At 36.6% G+C, this 26,966-nt stretch overlaps 1 protein-coding gene across 1 annotated transcript in view; it reads left to right on the top strand.

Moving 5' to 3' along the window:
• Nucleotides 1-5,683: 5,683 nt before the first annotated feature.
• LOC100464386 (dnaJ homolog subfamily C member 1) overlaps nucleotides 5,684-26,966 on the top strand; it is a 184,092-nt gene continuing 162,809 nt past the window's right edge. Inside the window, exon 1 of the mRNA XM_011226930.3 lies at nucleotides 5,684-6,197. Coding sequence (XP_011225232.2) covers nucleotides 5,988-6,197 — 210 coding nt within the window. The 5' untranslated portion in view covers nucleotides 5,684-5,987. The remainder of the gene's footprint in view (nucleotides 6,198-26,966) is intronic.

Below are 26,966 nucleotides of genomic sequence, written 5' to 3'. Positions count from 1 at the left end.
TCACACACACACACACACACACACAAGACATCTTAGCCACACACCACCATGGTCACATTATGAACCTTGTCAATACCAGAACCTACAAACTAAAGAAATTTTTTAAAAAATTATTCATATATGAACTAATATGCACCCCACTCACTTGCATAAGTGCCGTGTTGAAAACAATTAGGCGTCATTGAGACCCTCACTCTGGGTTTACTTTATGGTTATTTATGTATCCCCTTATGTTGAACATTCAATTCATGAATTTTCTGTCTTCCTAAGACATTCAAGGCTACAAATGTTCTTTAAATTTGCTGCCTTCACTATATCCCACAAGCTTTTCTACAGTTTGACTATGATATACTAAGGTATGGTTTGCTTTTTTTGTTTGTTTTTTGTTTTTTCATTTATCCTTCTGAGGTTTGCTGACCTTATTGCATCTGTAGGATTGTTTCTTTTTTTTTTCTTTTTAAATAGCCTTATTGAGACATAATTCACCCAGTCAAAGTATGCAAGCCAACGTTTTTTAGTATCTTCACAGAGTTAATCAACCACAATCTAATTTTAGAACATTTTCATGCCCCCTAAGAGAAATTTCATACCCATTCATAGTCAAGCCCAACCTCCCCCACCTCCAGTCCTAAGTAACCACTAATCTACTTTCTGTCTTTGTAAGTTTGCCTATTCTGGACATTTCATATAAATGGAATCATGCAATATGTGCTCTTTTGTGACTGGCTCCTTTCACTTGGCATAATGTTTGCAAGGTTCGTTCAGGTTATAGCATGTATCAGTACTTCATTTTGTTATATTGTTGAATAATATTCCATTGTATGGATAGACCACATTTGTTTATTCATTCATCAGTTGATGGATATTTGGGTTGTTTCTAACTTTTTGGTTATTATGAATAATGCTGCTATGAGCATTTGTGGACAAGTTTTTGTGTGGCAAAACTTTCTTCATTGTTCTTGTGTATATACCTAGGAGTGGATTTGGGTCATGTAGTAACTCTATTGTTTTTTGAGGAACCGCCAAACTGTTTTCCCAAAGGCTGCAGCCTTTTGCACTCCCACCAGGAATAGAAGAAAGTTCCAATTTCTCCACATCTTCGCGAACACTCTTCATTGTCTATTTGACTGTAGCCATCCCAATGTGTGTAAAGCAGTATCTCTTTGGAGTTTTGATTTGCATTTTCCTAGTGGCTAACAATGTTGAGCCTCTTTGCATGTACTTATTGGCCATTATACATATTCTTTGGAGAAACGTCTATTTCAAATCCTCTGCCCATTAAAAACAAGTTATTGAGTTGTAAGAATTCTTTCTATATTCTGGATGTAAGTCCCATATTGGGTATATGATTTGCAAATATTTTCTCCCATTCTCTTGGTTGTCTTTTTGCTTTCTTGATGGTATTGTCTGTGACATAAAGGTTTCAAATTTCTATGTAGTCCAATTTATCTCTTTTTTCTTTTGTCACATGCTTATGGTGTCATATCTAAGGAGCAATTGGCTAACCCAAGGTCACCCAGATTTACTTCTGTTTTTTCTTGTAAGAGTTTTATAGTTTTAGCTCTTACATTTAGGTCTGATCTATTTTGAGTTAATTTTTTCATCTGTGGTTTTATGTCTTTCTAGTTTTGTAAAGTGCTTGGCTAGTATGTCTACAAATATTGCATCTGTCTCATTCTCTCTCCTTGCTCTTTTTCTAGGACTTCAGTATATTTATGCTAGATTTATTCACTGTGACCACATGCCTTTCAAGCTCTGTTCTGTCCCTTCTTTTTTTTTTTCCCTCTCTATGCTTCAGTTGTGTATTTTTTCTGTCCTCAAATTTACTAATCTTTTGTTCTGCTATATCCAGTCTGCTTTTAAACCCATCCACTGAGTTCTTGATTTCAAATATTATATTTTCCAATTTGAGATTTTCTGTTGATTCTTTTTACAATTTTAATTCTCTGTTAAAATTATGCATCTTTTAATCCATTTTTCCATCTTTTCTTCTTTTTTATAATAGTTATTTTGTAGTCCGGGGCTCCTGGGTGGCCCAGGCAATTAAGTGACTGCCTTCAGCTCAGGTCATGATCCTGGGGTCCTGGGATCGAGCCCATGTCTGGCCCCCTGCTCAGCATGGATTCTACTTCTCCCTCTCCTTCCCCCCTGACCTCCGCTCATGCTGTTCCTTGCTTGCTCTCTCTCTCAAGTAAATAAATACAATCTTTTTTAAAAATAGTTAATTTATAGTCCTTATTTGAATTCCAATATCTAGCTTATCTATGGCTCTTCTATTATCTTTTTTTTTTCCTTTTGATTACTGGTCAGGTGCTCACTTCAGAAGCACATATACTAAAACTGGAACGATTACTGGTCAAATTTTCCTGCTGTTCTCAAGTCTCATAATTTTTTTATCATATGCCACATTTTTATATTAAAAACCTATATATGCTATAGATGATGTTTTTTCCTCTCGAATTGAAAATAGACAAATAGGGTGAGGGTCAGTGATTGAGCTGGGTTGAGATTGGGTTGCAGTAGTAGGATTCCACTTTTGGTTTCTCTCTGTTCCTTGGTTGGATTCCTCTGGGCTTTTGATAGGGAAACTGGAAAGTTTCTATCTTCTCTGTTGTTCTAGAGATTCAGTTCTGCCTTTGAGAGGTTTTTAACTTAGATCTTTAGCCTCCTATGCACACAACTTCAGAAATATTGGAAATGTCTTGAAGGGGAAGACTGCCTGTGTATTTGAGGCAGTCTCCTCCTTCTTTTTTTTTTTTTCAGATTTTATTTACTTATTTGAGAGAGAGAGAGAGAGCACAAGCAGGGAGAGCAGCAGAGGGAGAGGGAGAAGCAGGCTCCCTGCAGAGCAGGGAGCATGATGCAGGGCTGGATCCCAGGACCCTGGGATCATGACCTGAGCCAAAGGCAGACGCTTAACCTACTGAGCCACCCAGGAACCCCTCGTCCTTCTAAATAGAGTCTGTTTTATGTACATTGGTAGAATGTGGGGAGATTGTGCTCTCCCTATCAGGCCAGTCCCTCAGCCTCTTGCACCATCCCAGAATTCAGCAAATATCCTGTGGGAAATTTTGGATGTATGTCTGGGGCTCATCTCCATTTCTAATCCATTACACAACTCATATGACTAAACATTAAACGTTTCACTAGTCTCTTTTCCTGTGTAAACTCCCTCTGCCCAGGCCAAACTTCAACAGCCCATGCTCAGAGTCAGTAAATATCTTCAGAGAAGAAAATAGCTGGCAGTTATCGGCTCATTTGGTCCAGGCCTCAGCAAAAAGATTTATTCGGTTGCATTGTCCTTTGGAGACGTTCGAAGATGCCAAACTCGAAGTCTAAATATGAATATCACTGTAGTCTTTGCAGAGACCTGCACCAGAACTTCAGTGTGGACAAGTGTCATTGGAACTGAGCAGGACGAAGCTTCAAGAGCAGTACCCTAGGGCGGTGAGAATCATTAGCAGTACTGTACTGAATAGACTGTTTCAGCTTGGCTGAAGAAAGAGAACTCATTCTCTGTAGATGGAGTAAGTCCCTGGGGTTCTTGGACAACATAAGGGAAGAGCTCAAGGAAGAAATACTAAAAGATCAGGGCAAGAGTCCTAGATTTGTGGCAATATGGTACTTCAGTCTCAAATGTTATATTGCACTTAATCCAATGATCAAATTAGGAGAAAAAAATGAATGTTGGGATAATATGTAAAAGTAACACTTAAGATGATTACTTTCATCTTATTTAGATGTTTTACTCATTGAATAAACACTAAACTAGATAAGAGATTTGGGGAAGATGACTTTTACCTTAAGAAAAATGACATGCCAAAAAGCAAGCTAAAAAAAATTGTACTGGGAGAAATGGTGGGAGATTTTCACAGTGTTGAGTTCCCTAATTGAATGCTAGCATGTGCTATGCATTGTGCTTGGTACTGGGGATACACAGAAAAGGTGATACCCCTTGCTATGGACTAAATGTATTCCCCCAAAATTCATGTGTTGAACACCTAATCCCCAATGTGATAGTATTGGGAGATGGGGCCTATGGGAGATAATTAGGTTTAGATGAGTCATGATGGTGGAGCTCCCACTGTGGAAATAGAGCCCTTGTAAGAGAAACACAGATCTCCATAGACCTCTTTCACTTTCTCTCTCTCCCCCTCTTCCTCTTGTTTCCCCCAATCCTGCCTTGTAAGTGTACAGGAAGAAGACAGCTGTCTGCAACCAGGAAGAGGGCTCTCATCAGAATCCTACCAGGCTGGCACCCAGATTTCAGACTTCCCAGCTTCCAGAACTGTGGGAAATAATGTTGTTTAATCTACTTAGTCTACAGTATTTTGGTGTAGCAGCCCTAGCAGAAGAAGACACCCCTGCTCTTGTATCTTTGAAAGGTAAGCCTTGGGATCAAATTAAAACGTGACGAATTCAAGCATATACACTGTAAAGCAAGATATTCTTGCATTCATTTATGACTATTTAAAAATATTTTTTAGGGGCGCCTGGGTGGCTCAGTCATTAAGCGTCTGCCTTCGGCTCAGGGCGCGATCCCGGTATTCTGGGATCGAGCCCCACATTGGGCTCCTCTGCTGGGAGCCTGCTTCTTCCTCTCCCACTCCCCCTGCTTGTGTTCCCTCTCTTGCTAGCTGTCTCTCTGTCAAATAAATAAATAAAATCTTAAAAAAATAATAAATAAAAATAAAAATATTTTTAAGTTCTATATAAATAAAAGGATTTCTTAAGATTCTTCCTAGATACTGTTTTTCTAACCTTTATCAATTATAGTATATACTTACTCTAAGAGTGAAAGTAGTTTTGTCATTCCCCTATTGAGCTTAACTAGCCAGGTCCAAGATGGGAAAAGTATAATGTAAAATTTTCAAAACCGGGTGAGCACCCTGAGTTATATAAGCATATGTTCCCTTCTACTTCCTCGACAAGAGTAGGGAGTCAGGGAGAAGTGTGAAAAGCATAAGAAGAAAATAAAGTTTATGCAAGAGAAAGCAATAGTGGTAGAGGAAAAAATTAAAAGATACTGAACAGAAGCAATGTAGAGCTAGGAGGTTTTAAGCCTTTATGTCTTTTAAAAACATCTCAATTGGGAAAGGAAACCCAATTAGAAATGGGCTAAGGTGGGTAAAATGCACTTCCCTTAAGACCATGATTGAATCATCATTATTCATTCTACCAAGCTGCCTATTTTATGGTATTATGCCTATAAATCTTATTTAGAAGTCTACCTTTTGTGTTGGTCTGAATTCCATTTCTGCTTCCCCTTTGTTATAAAGGACACTATAGACCACTCACTATATATGCCCCCTTTCAGGCCATGGGTTCAATTCCTCCTGTATCTTTATGCTGACAGTATAATGAAATGTAGGTAACAGAGGCCATAATCAAATAAGTCTTAAGATATGCTCTTGTTTTCAATATGGGGGGAGGAGGGTAAGATGGTAGAAGCTTCCGGGGAAATTTATACTTGAGATGTGCCAGGTACACGCGTGATTCCATGTGCCTTAAAATGTGTGAATAAATGTACTGCCTCTCAACGCGCGAGAGCGACAAGAACGCATGTCTCCGGGCCCGGATCTGGGGCGCCCGGCTTCCCTGCTTCCGGCCCCTCTCACCCTCCCGCGGTTGCTAGGAGACGTGATGTCACCGGAAGCGAGGCCTGGGATAGGCTGAGGCGAGGGGAAGCCTCTCCCCCTCTGCAACCTCAGCGCCCGGCGCTGGCTTCACAGCTGTTTGTAGGCCTGGGGTTGAGGGTCTGCGGAAGGTAGAGCCGGCTGCGGCCCTGCCCGCCCACCCGCCGCTGCGTTCGCCCGCTCCTGCCACCCCTGCCCTGCCGCTGGAGCGGGCCGCCGGGCGGGCGCCTCCGGGGCGGCCGCCCGTGCTTCTGACTGACAGGCACTGTCCCCACAGCCCGCGCTGCCCGCCACGTCCCCGGTCTCGGCCGACGGCACAGCGTGGCGGGTGACCTTTCCGAGCCCAGCGCGATGACGGCTACCTGCTCCCGGCTGGCCCGGCTGCCTCGGCGCCGCTGGCGTCGGCTAGTGCGGTTTCCGCCGCCGCGGCCACTGCTGTTGTTGCTGCTGCTACTGGCGGCCGTAGGGCCGGCACACGGCTGGGAGAGCGGAGACCTGGAGTTATTTGACTTGGTGGAGGAGGTGCAGCTCAACTTCTACCAGTTCCTCGGGGTGCAGCAGGTAAGCGGGGCCGCCGGCCCGCCCGAAGGCAGCGCTTGTTTCGGCGACTCCGGGGCAAAAACTTGCAGGTCGGGGCAGAAAGGAGGGGGTGGGGCGGGCTTTGACCCTGTTTCCTCCGAGGGAGCCGGCCACCCCGGCCAGCGCTTGGTCATCCCGGGCTCTGGCTACCCTCCTCACCTGGGCCCACCAGGGTCTCTTAATAACCCCAGCCGCAGAATTTGTCGCCCGCCCCTACCGCCGTGCTCCTCTTCTCAAGTTCCGGTCTCAGTGACAGGTTGGAAGGTGCGACCATCCTGGGGTGGTGAGACCTTTGCTTACTTCTGCCATTCTGGGGGAGATCCTTCCACGCAGCTGTGTTGGAGGAAGAAGGAAGAGTAGTATGAGTAGACCTTTTACACCTTTCCTGCCCCCTTAGGCATGGCTCCCCCAAATTTTCACCTACGCTGTTACACTTATTATTTTAGTTGCTTTCTTGCCTCTTCCTTTCCCGGAAGAGAGGAATGCGTTTTGGTCGGCGTCTGTGTTGCAGAAGTTGTTCTTGCACTGTACTTTGGACTTTTTAGCCTGTTGGATAGGGGTTCGTATCACAGTTTTGAAATCTGGAGGATCTGGAAGCCTCCACCGAGTTGGTCCTGGAATTAGAAGAGAAGGAGCTATTAAATTTTCTGGGCGTTGGAGGCACTTGGGGTGCTCCAGGAAGAGAAGCCCAACCAGTAGCACAAGATTGTTTTCCTTCTGTTTGTTTTCCGTTCATTTCTTTTCCTTTCCTTTTTTTTAGCTTGAGACTAACTTGTAAAGTCCGTCTGTTGCTCTTTACTCCTACCTTGGGAGAGGTGAGGGTAGATACCCTGTCTCTATCTGAAACCTACTGCCAAGGAGAAGATGGCATTTCATGATTTAAGGATTATGGGGCGAAAGACTTAGAATTTCACACGATCAGATGGAGCCCTTCAAAAAATGCTTAGAATAGTTATGTGGGTAAAAAAAAATTAAGGTTTACCAACAATTGTCATTTCTAGACAAGATATGAATATGATATGTCATTCCTGACTAGATATGAAATGTACATTTCCCCCCATAGGTTATCATAAATTTGTATGAAATATTGCATTTAACACTAAATGGAAATTTACATTCAGTGAAAAAGAATGGAATATAAAATTGCTTTTGCCCCAGTACCATGATTTTAACAATTTCATTTTTGTAAGAGTTAGAAAGTGTAAGAATTTCACGCTTATGATTCTTACATGTAAACAATTGTGTGATGTGTCTATATTCATTTTCTTCACCTGGTGCCATTTCCTTCTCATGGAGACAAAAAATACCTCATTTTCAGAGTGAATGATGATACAATATGTGTAAAAATCATTTGTGAAAATATAACTCTGATGACTTTTTAAGAATGCCTTTAATATTGAGAATACTTTTTAGAATTTACTATGATTAAGCTCTGTAGCTAGGGAGAGTTTTTTTTTTTTTAAGATTTTATTTATTTATCTGAGAGATAAAGAAAGAGCGCACAGGGAGGGGCAGAGGAAGAGGGAGAAGCACACTCTCCGCTGAGCAGGACCCCAGGATCATGACTTGAGGCGAAGGCAGGCAGATGCTTAACCTACTGAGGCCACCCAAGGGCCCCTAGAGAGGCTTGTAATACATAACCTGTCCAGAGATCTTGAAGATGCTTTCCAGTTACTCATGGAAAATTAAGGCCTTTCAAAAGAATACAGAAATTTAATAGCAGTAGTTTAAATTTTAGATTATGTAATCTAGCTTGCATATGAACCGTCATAAAATTTTCATTTATAATTTCGTGCAGTTTAATTTCAGACTTAATTAGGCAGTCTGAATAACCAGAGCACTTAACTGTATGGGCAAGGATGGGAAAATAAAGAAGCACAGATAATCAAGAAGATTCTGTGTCAAGATAGAATTTGAAAAGAAGGATCCAGAAAATTGTTTTAACCTGTGTTTCTCTACCTGGCAGTATTGAAATTGGAAGGAATGCCAGAAGAAATTTTATCCTACCCAAGCAGAGACACTGATTGGAACAAGTTCTTTACATTACCTTGAATCTTAACTTTCTTGAAAGACTTTCAGGGGACCAGAAATTTGACAGAGACAAATTGACAGAGACAAATTTTTGGTTCTTAATGTGTAATTTTCAGACCAGAGCCAATCAGTATTTTGCTGAATAGCCAGACATGAGGGACCAGGACAAAGTAGATAGGTTACTCAGAGTTGTAACCTGGCTCTATACACTCATCAGTTTTGTTGTTAATTCAACAGAAATTTATTTGGTGCCTGCTAAATTTTAAGCACTGGGAATTGGCAGGTATAAAAAACCAAAACCCCCTGGCCTCATGAAACTCATATTTTAGTAGGGGGGAAATAATTGGAAACAACCAAATAAGTAAATATAAATGTCAGGTGGTCAGAAAAGGCCTCTGAAGGAAGTAAGGGCATGAGTCATGTTGACAAGTTGGGCAGACAGTAAATGCTAAGGTCTTGAGGCAAGAGCTTGCATGATGTTGGGGGAATAGTGAGGCAGCTAGTATGGCTGAAGGAGGGTGAACCAGGGGCTCTGAGTATTCAGTAACATGAGATGAGATCAGAGTCATGGACTTTGGCTATTACATATAAGTAAGTTGGGGATCCATGTTGGGTTAAACTGAAGAGGTACATGATTTGACTTAAATTTCAGAATGATTATTGTGTTGAGGACTGTGTATGTATTCATTAATTACTTAGTGAGATAATTGTGGTATAGAATGTAGAGTGGATCTGGTCAAATTCTAGATTGAACTGGAACAAAGAGCTGACAGAATTTTACTGATTGTTTGAATGTGGGATAGGAGGGGGAAGAAGTTGAGGATAATTCTAAAGCTTTTGGCCTCAGTAATTAAATAAATACTTGTCTAATTGCAGTTGCCACTACTGAGATGGAGAAGCCTGGTATAGAAGCAGGTCTGGTTGGGGGAAAATCAGAAATTTGGTTTTCGTCATGCTAAATTTAAGGTGTCTGTTAAATATTCAAGTGGATTTGACCTATAGACAGTTGGTTATGCAAGTCTGGAGTTATAAGGAGAAAGATTTGGGCTGTAGATATAAATTTAGGAGTCGTTGGCACTTAGAAGGCAATTTGAAGCCACAAAACTGGGTAAGTTCACTAGGGAGAGTGGAAAGTAAGAGAGAAAAATAGAGGTCTGAGAGGTAAGCCACGGGCATTCCAAACTTTAAGAGTCAGGGAGATATGGGAGAAACAGCAAAGGAAATGGGGAAGAAATAGCCAGTGAAGCAGGAGGCAAACCAAGAGAAAGATGGTCTCTTTCAAGAAAGTAGTGAATATTCTTTCCTTGTTGAAGTTTGCTTTGGCTATTCATGGTTTTTTGTGGTTCTATACACATTTTAGGATTGTTTGTTCTAGCTTTGTGAAAAATGCTGTTGTTATTTTGATAGGAATTACTGATTGATTACTGATTCAATTTCTTTGCTGGTTATTGATCTGTTCAAGTTTTCTATTTTTTTTCTTAAAGATTTTATTTATTTATTCTACAGAGATAGAGACAGCCAGCGAGAGAGGGAACACAAGCAGGGGGAGTGGGAGAGGAAGAAGCAGGCTCACAGCAGAAGAGCCCTGATGTGGGGCTCGATCCCAGAACGCTGGGATCACGCCCTGAGCCAAAGGCAGACGCTTAACCACTGTGCCACCCAGGCACCCCTCAAATTTTCTGTTTCTTCCTGCTTCAGTTTTGGGAGTTTATATGTTTCTAGGAATTATCCATTTCTTCCAGGTTGTCCAATTTGTTGGCATATAGGTTTTCGTAATATTCTCTTATAATCGTCGTGTTTCTGTGGTGTCGGTTGCTGTTTCTCCTCATTTGTGATTTTATTTGGGTCCTTTTCTTTTTGGTAAGTCTGGCCAGGGGGTTATCAATTAATTTATTCAAAGAATCAGCTCCTGTTTTCATTGATTTGTTCTATTGTGGTCTATTTTGGGGGTTTTCTTTTTTCTTTCTTTTTTTTTTTTTTAAGTATCTATGTCATTTATTTCTGTGCTAATCTTTATTCTTTCCTTCCTTCTGACTTTAGGCTTCCTTTTTTCTTCTTTCTCTAACTCCTTTAGGTGTAAAGTTAGGTTGTTTGTTTGAGATTTTTCTTGCTTTATGAGGTAGGTCTGTATTGCTATGTATTTGCCTGTTAGGACTGTTTTTGCTGCATCCCAAAGGTTTTGGACTACTGTGTTTTCATTTTCACTTGTCTCTGTGTATTTTTCAATTTCTTCTTTGATTTCCTGGTTGCCCCATTCATTATTTAGTAGTAGGATGTTGTTTAACCTCCATGTATTTGTGGTCTTTCCAAATTTTTTCTTGTGGATGACTTCATTTTTCATAGTGTTTTTGTCAGAAAATGTGCATGGCATGATCTCATTCTTTTTTGTACTTGTTGAGGCCTGATCTGTGATTTAGAATGTGATCTGTTCTGGAGACTGCCCCATGTGCCCTTGAAAACAATGTGTATTCTGCTGTTTTAGGATAGAATGCTCTGAATATATCTGTTAAGTCCATCTGGTCCAGTGTGTCATTAATTTTTTTTTAAGATTTAATTTATTTATTTGTCAAAGAGAGAAGAGAGTGCAAGAGCACAAGCAGAGGGAGGGGCAGGCAGAGGGAAGAAGCAGGCTCCCTGCTGAACAAGGAGCCCAATGCAGGACTTGATCCCAGGACCCTGGGATCATGACCTGAGCCAAAGACAGATGCCACCCAGGCATCCCCCAGTGTGTCATTCAAAGCCATTGTTTCTTTGTTCATTTTCTGTTCAGATGATGTAAGTGGTGTGTTAAAGTCCCCTACTGTAGTTGTATTATTATCTCTCATTTCCTTTATGTTTGTTATTATTTTATATATTTGGGTGCTCCCATGTTGGGTGCATAAATATTTATAATTATTAGATCTTCTTGTTTGATTGTCCCTTTTATTATAATACAGTGCCCTTCTTCATCCCTTGTTACAGTCTTTGTTTTGAAGTAGTTTGTCTAATACAAGTATCACTACTCTGGCTTTCTTTTGACATCTATTTGCATGATAAATCTTTCTCCATCCCTTCACTTTCAGTCTGCAGGTGTCTTTAGGTCTAAAATGAGTCTCTCATAGGCAGCATATAAATGGGTCTTGGTTTTTTATCCATTCTGATACCCTGTCTTTTGATTGAAGCATTTAGTCCATTTACATTCAGAGTAATATTGATAGATATGTATTTAGTTCCATTTTATTACTTGTTTTGTCATTGTTTCTGGAGATTTTCTTTGTTCCTTTTTTGGTCACTTTTGGTCTTTCCTTTGTACTCCAAGAGTCCCCTTTAATATTCCTTGCATGGCTGGTTTAGTGGTCACAAACTAGTTTAGTTTTTGTTTATCTGGGAAAATATTTATCTTTCCTTCTATTCCGAATGACAGCTCTGCTGGATAGAGTATTCTTGGCTGCAGATTTTTCCTGTTCAGCACTTTGAGTATATCATGCTACTCCCTTCTGGCTTGCCAAGTTTCTGTTGAGAAATCTGCAGTTAGTCTTGTGGGTCTTCCCTTGGAAGTTAAGGACTTTTGTTTTGCTCTTTTTAAGATTTTTTTCTTTATCACTCCATTTTGCAAATGTAATTACAATATGTCTTGGTGTTGGCCCACTTTTGTTGATTTTGGTGGGAGTTCTCTGTGCCTCCTGAATCTGGATATCTGTTTCCTTCTCCAGATTAGGGAATTTTTCAGCTGTTATTTCTTCAAATAAATTTTCTGCCTCCTTTTGTCTCTCTTCTTCTTCTGGGATTCCTATGATACCAATGTTATTATGTTTGATGGAGTCACTGAGTTCCCTAAGTCTATTATCATGTTCCATAATTCTCTCTTTTGTTGAGCTTCATTATTTTCCATTTTTCTGTTGTTTGTATCACTTATTTGTTCCTCTGATTCTTCCAGCCTTGTGTTCATTGCACCAAGCCTGTTTCCAATCCCAGTTATTGAATTTTTCATTTCTGACTGATTGTTTTTTAACTCCTTTATCTCCAGGGTAAGGGTCTCCCTGAAGCCTTCCATTCTTTTCTCAAGCCCAGCTGAAATGATTACTGTGTTTTAAGTAACATCTCAGTATTCTGTTTTAAGAGCTAAATATTTTGGTTTTTTTACTTATATTTACTGAAATTTTTGTTGAAGAATGTCAGTAGGACTTAATTAGAAATTTAATCTAGAATCTGGGTCTCATTCCCGTCCTTGTTAATACTAAAGTAAGGTCAGGATTAAGTGTTCCTGATTCATGTCATCCACCAACTGAAATCTCATATTGAGCATGTTGCAAAAGCAAGGGTATGCCACATTCTACATTTCTGGTTAGAGAGAATATGTGTTTAAAACAAAGTTTCGGGGCACCTGGGTGGCACAGCGGTTAAGCGTCTGCCTTCGGCTCAGGGCGTGATCCCGGCGTTATGGGATCGAGCCCCACGTCAGGCTCCTCCTCTATGAGCCTGCTTCTTCCTCTCCCACTCCCCCTGCTTGTGTTCCCTCTCTCACTGGCTGTCTCTATCTCTGTCAAATAAATAAATAAAATCTAAAAAAATAAAAAATAAAAATAAAAAAATAAAAAAATAAAACAAAGTTTCATTATTAGACACCCATTTTAGTGCCAGTGAGGCAGTAAGCATAAAGCTCTGTGTAGCTACACAGTCAGCTAATAGAATTTGAATTGTTAAATGTAAAGAGTAATTGTTGAAGATAAGAGTCTAAGATCAAGTATTAAATAGAGGGTATGTCATAGTATAAACAGTAGTATTAAAATGGAAAAGAAGCAAAATTAAATTGCCACTGAGAGCAAACACTAGAATTCTAAGAGGGAATAATTTCCTTAGTTAAACAAATTCTGGAATACATGCAACTCCTGGTTATAGAAGGCACAAGAATTTTAAAAAGCTACATGAGACTAATGAGCAGTAGTCAAAACAAGTTAAGACCAGAAAGGTCATTGTCATTTACTGGGACAGTCTGAACAGATCATATAGAAATCATAGGGTCCATATACATGCCTACTAAGGAAGGTAGAGACTTCTTATTTCTAGTCAATTTTTGAGGACTTTTTTCATACCACATCAAAATGGGTCAAGTTAAGGAAGCTATCCCATGACCAACTGAAGTTATACATTACCAAGAAGCCTCTGACTTTTTGAAATTAAAAAAAATTGTATATCTAATTAGTTATTTTCAATGACCACACTTTGAGTTAACAGATAAATATTAGTATTTAGGTTATTTTCTGACTTTAAGTTGTGTTTTTTGTTAAAGGTTGGTTTCTGATTTGATTTAAGAAAGTTAACATATATGTATAATATAGGATGGTTGGAAATTTTGGTTTTACTTGTAGTTGATTATATCCTATCTTATGGTATTTTTTAAAGGATCTTTTATCTATGGTAGGAAATAGACTTCTTATGTTTAAAGAATTTTGGTTTAGACATTTGATAAAGTTCAAATGATTACCATATAATTCTATAGTAGTTAGAATTAACATGTCATTTTTTGTATCATGCCTTTGGAAGTAGTATATGAGGTTCAACGTAGAGTAAATTAGATTGATCTTGAAATTAGTTATTGTGGAAAGTGTCAGAGGTTTTCAACAATATTGCCATCTCTCAAACTATTGTTGAAACTTCTTATTTTGAATCACCTTCAAAGCCTGCAGCATATTTGGCAGATGATTCTCATTAATAGTAAGTCTTTCAGATGGATTTGATTTTCAGCTATAGCTAATAGAGATTGGGAACCAAATTTGGCGACTAAATTGGGTTAGCAAGCTTGGGTAAATATAGTTTGGTCTGATAAAGAAATCTGGATGTAAATTTCATGTAAGTTTCGTAAACTAGCTTAAGGACTGTTCTCAAAAAAGAGTTGCAGAGAAGTTTCCAGCAATATCAACATGAAGTAAATCTATAGCCTTCAAAGTAATGTATTCTGGTAAACGACTTTTGGAATGCTTATAACTTTGTGGGTAGCAAATTTTTGAAAGATTTTTTTTACCCAGAGGAGAACAATATATAAAGATTATCTTAACTTTAGAGAGGAAGAAAAATACTGAGCTAGAATAAAATAATTAATTTGCCTGCTTTTAATGCTAAAAACAAGTTTTCATTATATAATACTTCTATAATAAAGCTAGTTAAAGCCGAGTGGGAGAGGAACCAGAATAAATGTTAGCGATAGGGATGATACCTGAGAGTACCACTGAGGAGAGAGAGTAGGAAGTACATAGGGAGAAGGAAATGTGGAAAAATGCAATAACTACAAGTAAAAATGGTAATGGAGTAATATCTCCATCTTGTGGCCTTCTTTGGATATTGTCATTAAAAATGTTGAGGGGTTGTATTTTCACAACTGTAGGCATAAGTAAAAATAAAATATGAATCAGGTGAAAATAAAATATGGGTCAGAGATTTTTGCAGTGTTTTGTGGGGACCTCTAAAACTAGGCTTCCCAATTGATGTGCTACAAGCAACTGTGCTTAGATAGTGATGTCCTCTCTTGAGCGGACGTAACAGTTTACACCAGTGTGTCTTTACAAATATAATTTTCTGTGAAATACCATGATATGAAAAAGGTTGGAAAAGCACTGTAAAGACATATAGTTCTGATGTTTTCCTTCCAGGAGAAAATTTATAAGCATATACGTTTTATTTAAGGAATTATATATCACATATATTGTGTATTATATATATTATATAATAACATAATATATATGTGCAGATATACACACATATATAAATATAATTGTCCCATAAAATTAGTGTTATTAACATCTTAGGTATACTAAAGATCCTTATTTAGCTCTCACAGACGCAAAAGCATCATTTACCGAATCAGTGAGAGAATCTGAATATAAAAGAATCAGTAAGTCTTTGATGATTCAGTGTCCTTCAGATACTTGATTGCTCATTCTGGATGATGGGATAACCATTAAACATTACCACAGTTTGTAATAACTCAGAGGAATACCTTAATGATTTGTACCAATCCTCTGTGTGAAGAGGATACAAATGACTTTGGAATATATAAATACACAAATTCTGTGTAGCCTAAAGTAATCTTTGTGACATTAGGAGTTAAGTAATATTTTACTTAGAAATCCTGACTGACAGAAATGTGAAATTTGGAGCATTTGACACTTTTTCAAGCCGTTGATCCCTTAGAGCAGCACTGTGTAATAGATATATAATACAAGCCACATATGTAATTTTAAATTTTCTAAAAACTACATTTAAAAAATTAAAAAGCAGATTAAATTAATTTTAATAATATATTTAATGCAGTGTATCAAAAATATTTCAACATGTATCACATTTTAAATAATTATTAATGAAATAGTTCACATTCTAGCTTTTTTACTGTCTTCAAAATCTGGTATGTATTTTACATTTATACTTCAAGTACTGTTCAATTCAGATACTAAATTTTGATAGAAAGTACTTGATCTGCATTGAGATTTCATAAAATATATTGCTAACGAGTGGATTCATGTACCCAAAATCTTCCAAGCACACTTAAAACTTTCTAGTAACTGAATCAAGTATCATGTTTTAAATTTTAAAATAAATTAATCAAATAAAATTAAAAATTTGATTTCTGAATTGTACTAGCACATTTTGAGTGCTTAAATATGGCTAATGGCTACCACTTTGGAAAGCACAGGCTTAGAGAATTAACATTTCTGTGTTGTATAGATATATCTAAATATTTTTGGGTAAAATCACTTATTACTATTTCTGTTTTGTCAGGGACATAGTTTGTAGTTGTTGTTGTTTTTTTTTTTTGCTTGTTTGTTTGTTTTTGTATTTTAACTAAGCGTAGTTTTTGTTGCTTTGTTTTGTTTTTAGATTGTTCCAGTTTTGCTAGATATCATCTTCCTAGTTAATTATCTGTACATTTTTCCATTCTTTTCTTTGTCTTATAAAGGCTATTAGTGCTATTAGTATAGTCCATGTTACTGTTCTAGGGACAGTGGGTTCTCAATGTCCATGAATAGAGAGCTGTCTGCTAGTAAGGGTGTTTTCAAGTAATCAGCTTGATTCAAATGGGTTATTTACTTTTGCTGTTATATTTGATAATTCTTGTTAAATTTTTAATGTTGCTTTAACCAAGTTCACCAGTATTCCTAGTTTATAATTTTAACTTTGAGGTTGCCCATTCTATGTATTCTGAAACTCTTCCATCAAATATATTGCTAGCTATGAAATAGTTACTGTATTCTCTACTGTCATCTATTTTGACTATTATAGCTTTAATTAAATAGTTTTAAGGGAGATTCCTAGACGCAGTTCTATTTATGCACCAGTAGTTTGGCTCTTTATCAATCAGGGATGCCAAGTCATCCTTTTTTACTAAATACCTCTGCCACCTCTACATAGCTCCTAATAAGTATTGCTTTCCTTTAGACTGAATAATTGCCGATCTTTTTGACTTTACCTTTTGTGATTCCATAGGCAACTGAGGAAAAGAAGTAGATCTTAATGTTGATGATTTTTATATCTAGCTATTGTTGTTGTTGTTGTTGTTGTTGTTGTTTTAAAGATTTTTTTATTTATTTATTCGACAGAGATAGAGACAGCCAGCGAGAGAGGGAACACAAGCAGGGGGAGTGGAAGAGGAAGAAGCAGGCTCATAGCTGAGAAGCCTGATGTGGGGCTCGATCCCATAACACCGGGATCACTCCCTGAGCTGAAGGCAGACGCTTAACCGCTGTGCCACCCAGGTGCCCCTAGCTATTGTTGTTTTAAGTAATCCTGGTACAGGGGCGCCTGGGTGGCTCAGTCGGTTGAGCATCCAACTCTTGATTTCAGCAGAGTTCATAATCTCAGGATTGTGAGATGGAGCCCCACTGAGCAGGGTCTGCTTGAGATTCTCTCTCTCCTTTTGCCCCTCTCCCTGCACGCATACGTTTTCTCTCTCTCTCTCTCAAATAAATAAATAAATCTTTTTTAAAAAAATCCTGGTACAAGAAAGAAATTGCACTGAGGTCAGAAATGTTAAAAATTCCATGTTGAATGAAAAAACAAAAACAAAAATTTAAAAACCGGTAATATAATCCTGAAGTTTGAAGAGATCTCACCAATATTTCCTCATATAGGGATCTCTTCTATAGGTCTTCTAGCAGATGGTCATCCACCCTGTTTTATTTATGTCTAACAATGGGGTTATGAAACAGCCTGTTAAGTTTTTGGATAATAGTACTCCGTGGAAATGTTATTCTTATGTAAAGCCAAAACCATAATTCTTAAATACTATCAACTTCATTTGCAATCTTCTTTTGGATTACCACTGAATATATATTCCCTCTAAATTATTGCTGTGAAATGCCTTAAAATAAAATGCACAAGGGAAGTAGTTACTTGTTGATTCTCTCTACAGTAGTAGGGTTACTCAAAAAAAAACCCCCACAATTCTTTATGGATCGGTTTTACCTCAATAAAGCTATTAAAAAGAAAATATACTGGACCTTCTTGTTTTCATGGTCTTTAGATATGTACTAAATTCACCCTAGAGAAGACCCAAGCCATCATAGTTAACAGTTGTCTTAGAACTACAGTAAGCATGATTTGAGATTACTATAAATGATTTCCTAAGGTCATCAAGGTCAGCAACAGGAAATTTCTATAAGTTGAGAACCTAAGATGATTTGGGCTATGTCAGCTTTGATAATATGAGCCACAAGATTTATTTAATTAAAATTGTACCCAGAAGTTGTGATAGACCATTAAAGCAGGATGCATATGTGCCATTGTATAGGTTGTATGTCTACTAAAAACCTCCTATTGTGGTCATATAAAAATATTTTAGACTTTGAGATTACTATAAAGAACTGCACATAGGCGATTCAACTTGAAGGAAATAATTTTTCTTTTATAATTAAAATGTTATATTTCTGTCAGTAAAATTTTAGTTTACAAGTTTATCTTGAGTGGGAGTTTCTCCTTTTCATGCAGCCCTCCCTAGGGGCTTCACAGAGGCTTTTACTCCTATAGGCAGCTTAGGGCTCCCTCCTGAGGTTATATTGGGGCCACTGCAGATCAGCTACCAAGCCTGCAGATCGCTTGGCCTGGTCTCAGCTGTGGCGCTGAAACCATGCCCTCTTACCATCTCAGATACGTGATATTTTATAAGCTATGGCCTCAGGTAGTGAGTGGCCTTTTCACTTTTTACTCCCTCCCTCCCTCAACAGGTGGTTGAATCCCACTGTAACTGTTGGTTTCAAGCACTGAGCTTGGCTCTGATCCCAGGCTTTTTGTAGAGACTTTTAGTTCTCATTACTCTGTGAGAGTCCTACTTCTCGATTACTGCCTACTTGTAGGTGTGGAGTCCAGTAGGCCTATACCTTAAGCTCTCATTGGGGCTACAAGTTTCCATTTATTTTTGTCTACAGAGATATTTAACTAGTATTTTTCATGGCTATGTGTTTGTAATTTTCTCTCTAAATTTTATCATTGGTATGTATTTGGAGTGGGGTTAGGGAGGAAGTCCCTCAATTCTTGCAGTGATACTTTAACCCTGAAATATTTTTAAAAGCTATGTTTCTTTTATAATATTGTTTGTAATGCTAGTTTTCCTGTTATCTAAGAATATTTTACCATTGATCACCCAGAAGTATAGTCAGGCCTATTATTCACAGCAATATAAGAGACTATTACTTAGATATAAAAAGGGACAGTAGGTCATTCACTTTCTGACCACTATTCCTAGAGTTTATTCAAGTGTGGGTGCTAAAACAGTCAAGTAACATTTCTAAAATAATCAGATCCTGCAAGGTTTTGAATGCGGTAATAAGTAGATCACATTACCTCAGAGTAACGTGTATGGCCCTGTTGGAGATGCCCAGAGGAAAGTTCTGAACTTTGTCTTGAACCTTGTTAGAAAAATATGCCAGGTGGGGAGAAAGACAGTGAAACTCAACATACATGTCATAAAAACCATTGTTGGGGGAAATGAATGGTCCTAAAGTTATATATAGGTAATGTCATGTCAGCTGTAAATATATGCTACTTGCAAACCTCTTAAAAAGGCTTTCTCTTTCTGGGCCTATATAACATTACATTCTCTCATATTCAGTCTTCAAAGTTGCACAAAAGAAAACAGGACAGTGAGGGTTAACCTCACTGAAAACTGTTCTAGTAATCAACTTGATGACAGTACTAAAATCATAGAATCTCAGTGGATAATAACTTCATGGAATTGGATGATCCTTAATTGAAATCAATAAATGATTTAAGGAAAGAAGTATACGATTCAGATTTACAAGCAAAGATAAAAAGTCCTTTCATTCTGCATTCATAGGACTCAAATACAATCAGTGTACATACAATTTGAGGAACACGTTTGTTTTGTAATTATTATGTACATTTAATATTTAGTCGTTAATCCCAGGGAAGTCTTTAAAGATACTAACATGGAAGAGAATGATCTTTTTAAAAGACATTTCACTTACAGTCATTGTTGGTTTTCTAAGGTGGATAACAGTAGTGCCTCTGCAGCAGTTGTCTGCAGTAATGTTTCTAACCTTTGTTTTTGTGACAGAATAGAATTTGCAGAGCTTTCTAGATTATGTTATGAAACCGATAACAAAGCCTGTTTTTCATATTTGTTAATTCATTAGTTCTTTTGATAGCATTACTAATAATAGTAAGGAATTGGAAACAATCAAATTTTAACATGAGATGGTTTCAGTAAATTATGACATTCTTGGTGTGATGTGTAATCATTAATAACACTATATGTGAAAAGTACACAGCAACATGGAAAAATACTTATAAGTGAAAAAAGCCATATATCAAGTTGTAGTCATAATTTTATGGGAGTTATATACATGCACAAAGATGAGACAGTAATGGGAACAGTTTGAATTGTGGGATTAGTAGAATTATTTTATTTAGGGATAAATATTTCCTTTTAGAGTTCTGTTAATATCAGTAACACATACCCATGTAAATTCTTTTACTCTGGGAAGAAGAATGATATATAATTAAATCACAGTTAGATAAACTAAATCTTTATTTATTAGATAAATTGAATGGATATTTTTAAGTTGCCTTTAACTTATAGCCTATTTAAAATTATAAGTGGCAAATGAAATAAGGCAAACAACCTTAGACTAAAAAACCCGTCTATGTATTTTGTTATTGTAAAAAATATTAAATAATTTCTAATAATTATTTCAGTGAATCAGAAACTATTTCACCGAATTTCAGATGTTAGTCACTTGAGAAATTAATAGCTTGGGTCAAATGAAGTAGCTTTGTGGCTGTAAATATACTTAGGATAAGTTGCAGATACAATTCTTCATTCTGGCAAACAAGCACCATGGTATCCTGGCCAAGAAAGCCAACTAATAGGGGCGCCTGGGTGGTTCAGTCTGCCTTCAGCCCAGGGCGTGATCCCAGGGTCCTGTGATCAATCGAGCCTCATCGGGCTCCTCTGCGGGGAGCCTGCTTCTTCCTCTGCCACTCCCCTGCTTGTGTTCCCTCTCTCGCTGGCTGTCTCTATCTCTGTCAAATAAATAAACAAAATCTTAAAAAAAAAAAAAAAAGCCAACTAATAGGTCTCGAGGAGAGACCACACTTCAATGCCTCTTAACTTTGTATTATTCTTCTGAATGCTTTTATATATATATATATATGTATATATATATATATATACACACACGCACACACATACGTACAGTATATTATAGATACTGTTGAACAACCAGTTATATTATGGGCTTATTTATAACTTCTTAGTCCTCACAGTGCATAGAGTTTAGAGGTGTGCTGTCTAGTATTGTAGCCCCTAGCCACATATGTCAGGCACTTGAAATGTGGCTAGACTAAGAACATTAATTTTACATTTTATTTAATTTTAATTAAGTTAAAATTAAGATTTTAAAACTGAAGGAGTACAAAATATTTTCCCATTACAACTTTATTGTTTGGGTAGGACTGCATTTCACTTTAACCATCAGAAATTTGACTTATTCACTGAGATGTGCTGGCCATGTAAAATATACACTGGATTTTGAAGACTTTGTATAAAAAATAGTGTAAAATAGCTCAATAATTTTTAATATTACATGTTGAGAAGAATATTTTTATATATTGGTTTAAATAAACTTTTTAAAATTAATTTTATTTATTTTTCCTTTTTTTAAAATGTGACTACTAGAAAATGTAAAGTTATACATGTGGCTTGCATTATATTTTTATTGAACAGTGCTGGCTTACTACAGGCATCAGCAAAGTGTGACCTGTCTCTGGTTTAGATTTCTGGGTGGAAGAGCAGGTACTTACTTTGCCCAGGGTGCAAAAGATGATTGTTGGGCTCAGGAAAAAAATGTTGAAGTTTCTATTCACTTATATTTTATCCTTTAAAATCTCATATTTTCATATATATTTTATGATATACCATATATTAGTACAGTAATAGACTACATGTAATTTAATGAATAAATAGATATATAAAATTCAAATATAAATACAAAAATTAAAAAAAATTTATGGACAGTTTATACAACCAAAAATGTTTGGAGATCGTAATTTAGAGGGTTCTGTAAAAGAGAAAGAGAGTGAAAGACAAGGCTTTTGGAGCTCAGCAAATCTGCGTTCTCCTCCCCCTACCCCCCAAAAATGATGAAACTTGAAAAAATGGTCAAAAACGACTATTGCAGGACTCTGAAATTGAACAAAGATATATGACAAATTGAGAAGCCTTTATTACAAAATAAGCTGGTGAACTTCAGGTAAGGGAAGTGGGTGTTGGTGACATTTTTGCCTGGAATGGTACCCATCTAGCTCTGTTTTTAAGGTAGTGGGCAGAGCAAGCACTACCTATCTCAATGGCAAACAAATAGGGAAGGCTGTGATCACAGCCTCCCTGAGGTTGTGATCCTAGATAGGGAAAGCAATAACCCAGTAGTGTAGTCAAAAAATTAACTAGGAGATCCAGAGAATAAGACAGTCATGTAGGCTTTGATAACATCCCACATGTCCATTATAACCTGGAAGGGTATGGAGGGAATGGAAAAGTCCCTAGCTATTCACACATTCCTGCCTGAGTAAGAGGTCTTGTGCGTATACAGATGAGCCACAAGAGGGTCAAACAGAAAATAAGAGCCTCAAAAGACTTATAAAACGCCTAAGCTATGAATATGTTCCCTTGCTGACACACAAACCCATCATCAAAAAGTAGAAGCTTTACTAGCCTAAGATGTTTGAGCACAACCTGTAGCTAATGACTGACTAATCATTAAACTATGCTGCACAAGTTTAAAAATAAAAACAAGGGGGAAAAAACCTGAGCACAGATTTCAGCAGCTACGCACCACCCAGAAGACAGAATCCATAGAATAATCCCTGGCAGGTCACTAAACATGCAAACAAAAACAGAACAAGCCCCAGTGCAAGGGGACAATACAAATCTAAGGTGGCTCCAATATATTATCAAATAGCCAGTTTTCAACAAAATCTGTGATACATACAAAGGAACAAGAAAGTGATCTGTACTCAGGGAAAAAAGAAATCAATTGAAACTGTGTTTAAACGGGCCAAGATGTTATACTTAGTATGCAAAACTTCAAAGATGCTGTTATAAGTATGTTCAAAGAAATAAAGTCAAGTTTAAAGAAAAACATGTTAACGATTCAGCAAACAGAGAATATAGAAAAACAGAAATTTAAAAAGAAAACCAAATCAAAATTCTGGAGTTGAAAAAGGCATTAACTGCAATGAAAAATTCACTTGCTGGGATCTACCGCAGATTTGAGATGACAAAAGAATCGGTGAACTTGAAGACAGATTAGTAGAAACTGTTCAGTTGGTAAAACAGAAAGAAAAAAGAGTAAGAAAAATGAACAGACTCAAAAACCTGTGGGACACAGTCAGGCGTATCAGCATGTACATATTGAAAATCCCAGAAGGACAAGAGAGAAAGAAAAAGAGGGAAAGTATGTTGAATGCCCCCAAATTAACCAAATTTGATAAAAAATACTAATCTCTACATCCAGGAAGCTCAACAAACTCCAAATCGGTTCAATGCAAAGATATCCATACCTAAGAAAACCATAGTCACATTGTAAAAATCCAAAAATAAAGAGAAAATCTTGAAAGTGAAATTTAAAAATCATACAGGATGACAGCAATATGATTAAAAACTGACTTCTCATCAGTAACAGTGAAGGCTAGAAGACAGTGGGCTGGCATATTCAAAGTTCTGAAAGAAAAAAAAAATGTGACTGGAAATTCTATATCCTACAAACTTACCTTTTAGAAAGAAGGTAAAATAAAGACATTTCCAGATAAGCAGAGATTAAAGGAATTCATTACTAGTAGTTCTATCCTACACGCAATATTAAAGGAAGCTCTTTAGAGTGAAAGAAGTGAAACCAGAGAGTAATGTGAATCTATGTGAAGGAAAAAACCCCAGAAAATATAAATATGTAGGTAAACAATTACATAAAACACCTATAAAACTCTATTGTTGAGCTTATAACATATAATGATTACTATATATAATAATGATAATACAAAGAGGGAAGAAATGGAGCTATAATGGAGCAGTGTTTCTGTATTAAAAGTTAGTATTAATCTTAAGTACATCTTGATAAGTTACAATATATATTGTAATCCTTAGAGCAACCACTAAGAAAACAACTAAAAAATTTATGTAGTAAAAATTCTAACAAAGTAAAATGGAACACTAGGACATATCTATAGCTATGTAATTAAAAAGAAGGCAACAAAGGAGAAATGGTGGGGGGAAGACATGAGATATATAGAAAACAAAGCAAAATGTCAGATGTAAATCCGACCATATCAGTAACTAAATTAAATATGACTGGATTAGACATCCCAATAAAGTAGAGATTGTCAGGCTGGATTAAAAAAAAGATCCAAATGTATTCTTTCTACAAAAGACATTTTAGATTCAAAGACACAAATAGGTTGAATGTAAAAGAATGGTACAAGCATTAATACTATATTAGTAATATACTAATATTAGGCAATGTACCAATATACTAATATATTGTTATACTAATATTAGGCAAAATTGACTTGAAGACAAAAAATATTACTATAGAAAATGAGGGACATTTCATAGTGGTAAAAAGGACAATTCATCAAGAATATAAAACAGTTATACACATCTAACAACAGGACTCCAAGATACATGAAACAAAAGCTTACAGAATTGAAAAATAGATCATCAGGAATAATTTAATACCCTGCTTGCAATAAATGATAGAATATCTAGACTGAAAATCAACAAGAATATACAAGACTGGAATAATTCTATTAATAATTCTAATAATTCTATTAATCGGCCTTACTGACATCTATAGAACACTCAAGAACAGTAAAATACACATTTTTTTCAAGTTCACATGGAACATTTGCAGGATAGTTCATATACTAGGTCATAAATCAAACCTCAGTATATTTAAAAGGCTTAAAATAATACTAAGTATATTCTCTAATCACAATGTAGTTAAATTAGAAATCAACAACAGAAACAAATTTGGGAATCCCCAAATATTTGGACCTTAGCACATTCCTAAATTACCCATGGTTCAAAGAAAAAAAATTACAGGGGAAATTGGAAAATATTTTGAACTGAATGAAAATTAAAACAGAACATACCACATTTAGGGAATGCAGTTAAAGCAGTATCTAAGTGGAATTTATAGCTTCAAATAACTGTATCAGCAAAGAAGACAGATTTCACATCAGTAGTCTTAAGCATTTGCCTTAAGACACAAGGAAGGGAAAAAGAGCAAATTAAACTCAAAGCAAGAAAAATGAAGGAAATAATAAGATTAGAGCAGAAACCAATGAAATATAAAACAGAAAAGCAATGGAAGAACCAATAAAACCAAAATTTTGCCCTTTGAAAAGATTATAAAATTGATAAACTGTTAGCTAGACTGATCAAGAAAAAAAAAAGAATAAAAGATCAACTTAATGAATGAAAGAAGATGTGTATCACTACCAACCCTACAGAAGTTAAAAGCATTATGAGAGAATACTATGAACTTTGCCAATAAATTAGGTAACATAGATGAAATGAACAAAGTTTATTTACTACAACTGTGTCAATAGAAAATCTGAACAGACCTATAACAAATAAGTAAATTGAATTAGTAATTAACGATTTTCCATGAAGAAAAGCTTATAGCCAGATGGCTTCATTGGTGAATTCTATCAAATATTTAAAGAAGAAATAATTACAGCTTTCCACAAACTTCCAGAAAATAAAAGAGGGGGGAAAGTACTTCTCAGCTCATTCTGTGAGGTAAGTATTACTCTGGTAACACAAAGTTAGACAAAAATGTCACAGGAAAAAAAAATTATAGGCCAATTATTCTCATGAATGTAGATGTAGAATTTCCAGCAAAAATGTTAGTCAACTGGATCTTGCAACATATAAGATGGATTAAATACCATGATTAAATGGGATTTATCCCACGAATGCAAGGTTAGCTTAACATCTGAAAATCAATTAATGTAGTACAGCCTATTAATAAAATCAAGGACAGAAACTACGTAATCATCTCAGACATATGCATCTGCTTTTAAAAGCCAACTCCAATTTGTATTAAACATATAGTGTCTTGATCATAGAAAGTGAGAAATATAATCTCTATTGGTATATTATGTACAACCCTACTAATAGATTTATTATCAAATGGAATTTTTTTCAAGGGTGAGTGACAAATATTTTTTTTTAAGATTTTATTTATTTATTTGACAGACAGCCAGTGAGAGAGGGAACACGTGTAGCAGGGGGAGTGGGAGAGGAAGAAGCAGGCTCCTAGGGGAGGAGCCTGATGTGGGGCTCGATCCCAGAACGCCGGGATCGTGCCCTGAGCCGAAGGCAGACACTAATGACTGCGCCACCCAGGCGCCCCGAGTGACAAATATTAATAGTGGTTCTGGGAATCTTGTCCAGTGAAGAAATATTTAATGTGAAAAGGAGAGGCTGAAGAGATGTATGATCACTGACTTCAAATATTAGAATTAAGAAAAATATTTTTAAACTATTTTTACTTATAATCTTTCATTTTGAGATAACTTTAGACAAAAAAAAGTGGCAAAAATAATACAAAGAGGTCCTTATAGCCTTTTACCTAGCTTTCCCAAATATCTTGCATAACCTTAATAAAATTATCAAAATCAGGAAATTAACACAGATAGTACCCTTAACGGACCTACACCCTTATTCAGATTTTGCCAGCAGTCCCTCTAGTATTTTTTTTCTGGTCCAGATTCACCCATTTGGTGATCTTATCTCATTGATGTTTTTCATTTTCACTCTGGGACAATTCTACAGTCTTTGTCTTTCTTGACTTTGACGCTTGTCAGGAGCTATATTTTAGATACATTTTAGAATGTCCCTCAATTTGGATTTATCTGATGTTTCCTCATGATTAATTCAGGTTATGTATATTTGGCATGAATACCCACAGAAGTGATGTGCCTTTTCTGGTATATCAGTAGGAACATGATATTGATGTATCTCATTACAGATGATATTGATTTTGATTACTTGGTTAAGTGTCTGCCAAGTTTTCCACTGCAAAGTTACTATTTTCCCTTTCTTGTTTTTCTTGTGGGAAAATACTTTGAGACTATGCAGGTATTTTATTTCTCATCATACTTTTGCCCAGTAATTTTAGCATCCATTGATGACTTTTGCGTGTAACCAACCAGTATTACTGTTACCAG

The sequence above is a fragment of the Ailuropoda melanoleuca genome, chromosome 15 (assembly GCF_002007445.2).
Source record: "Ailuropoda melanoleuca isolate Jingjing chromosome 15, ASM200744v2, whole genome shotgun sequence".
Taxonomy (NCBI): domain Eukaryota; kingdom Metazoa; phylum Chordata; class Mammalia; order Carnivora; family Ursidae; genus Ailuropoda; species Ailuropoda melanoleuca.
The sequence above is the reverse complement of the archived record's forward strand: the minus strand, read 5'-3'. Positions and strand labels throughout refer to the sequence as shown.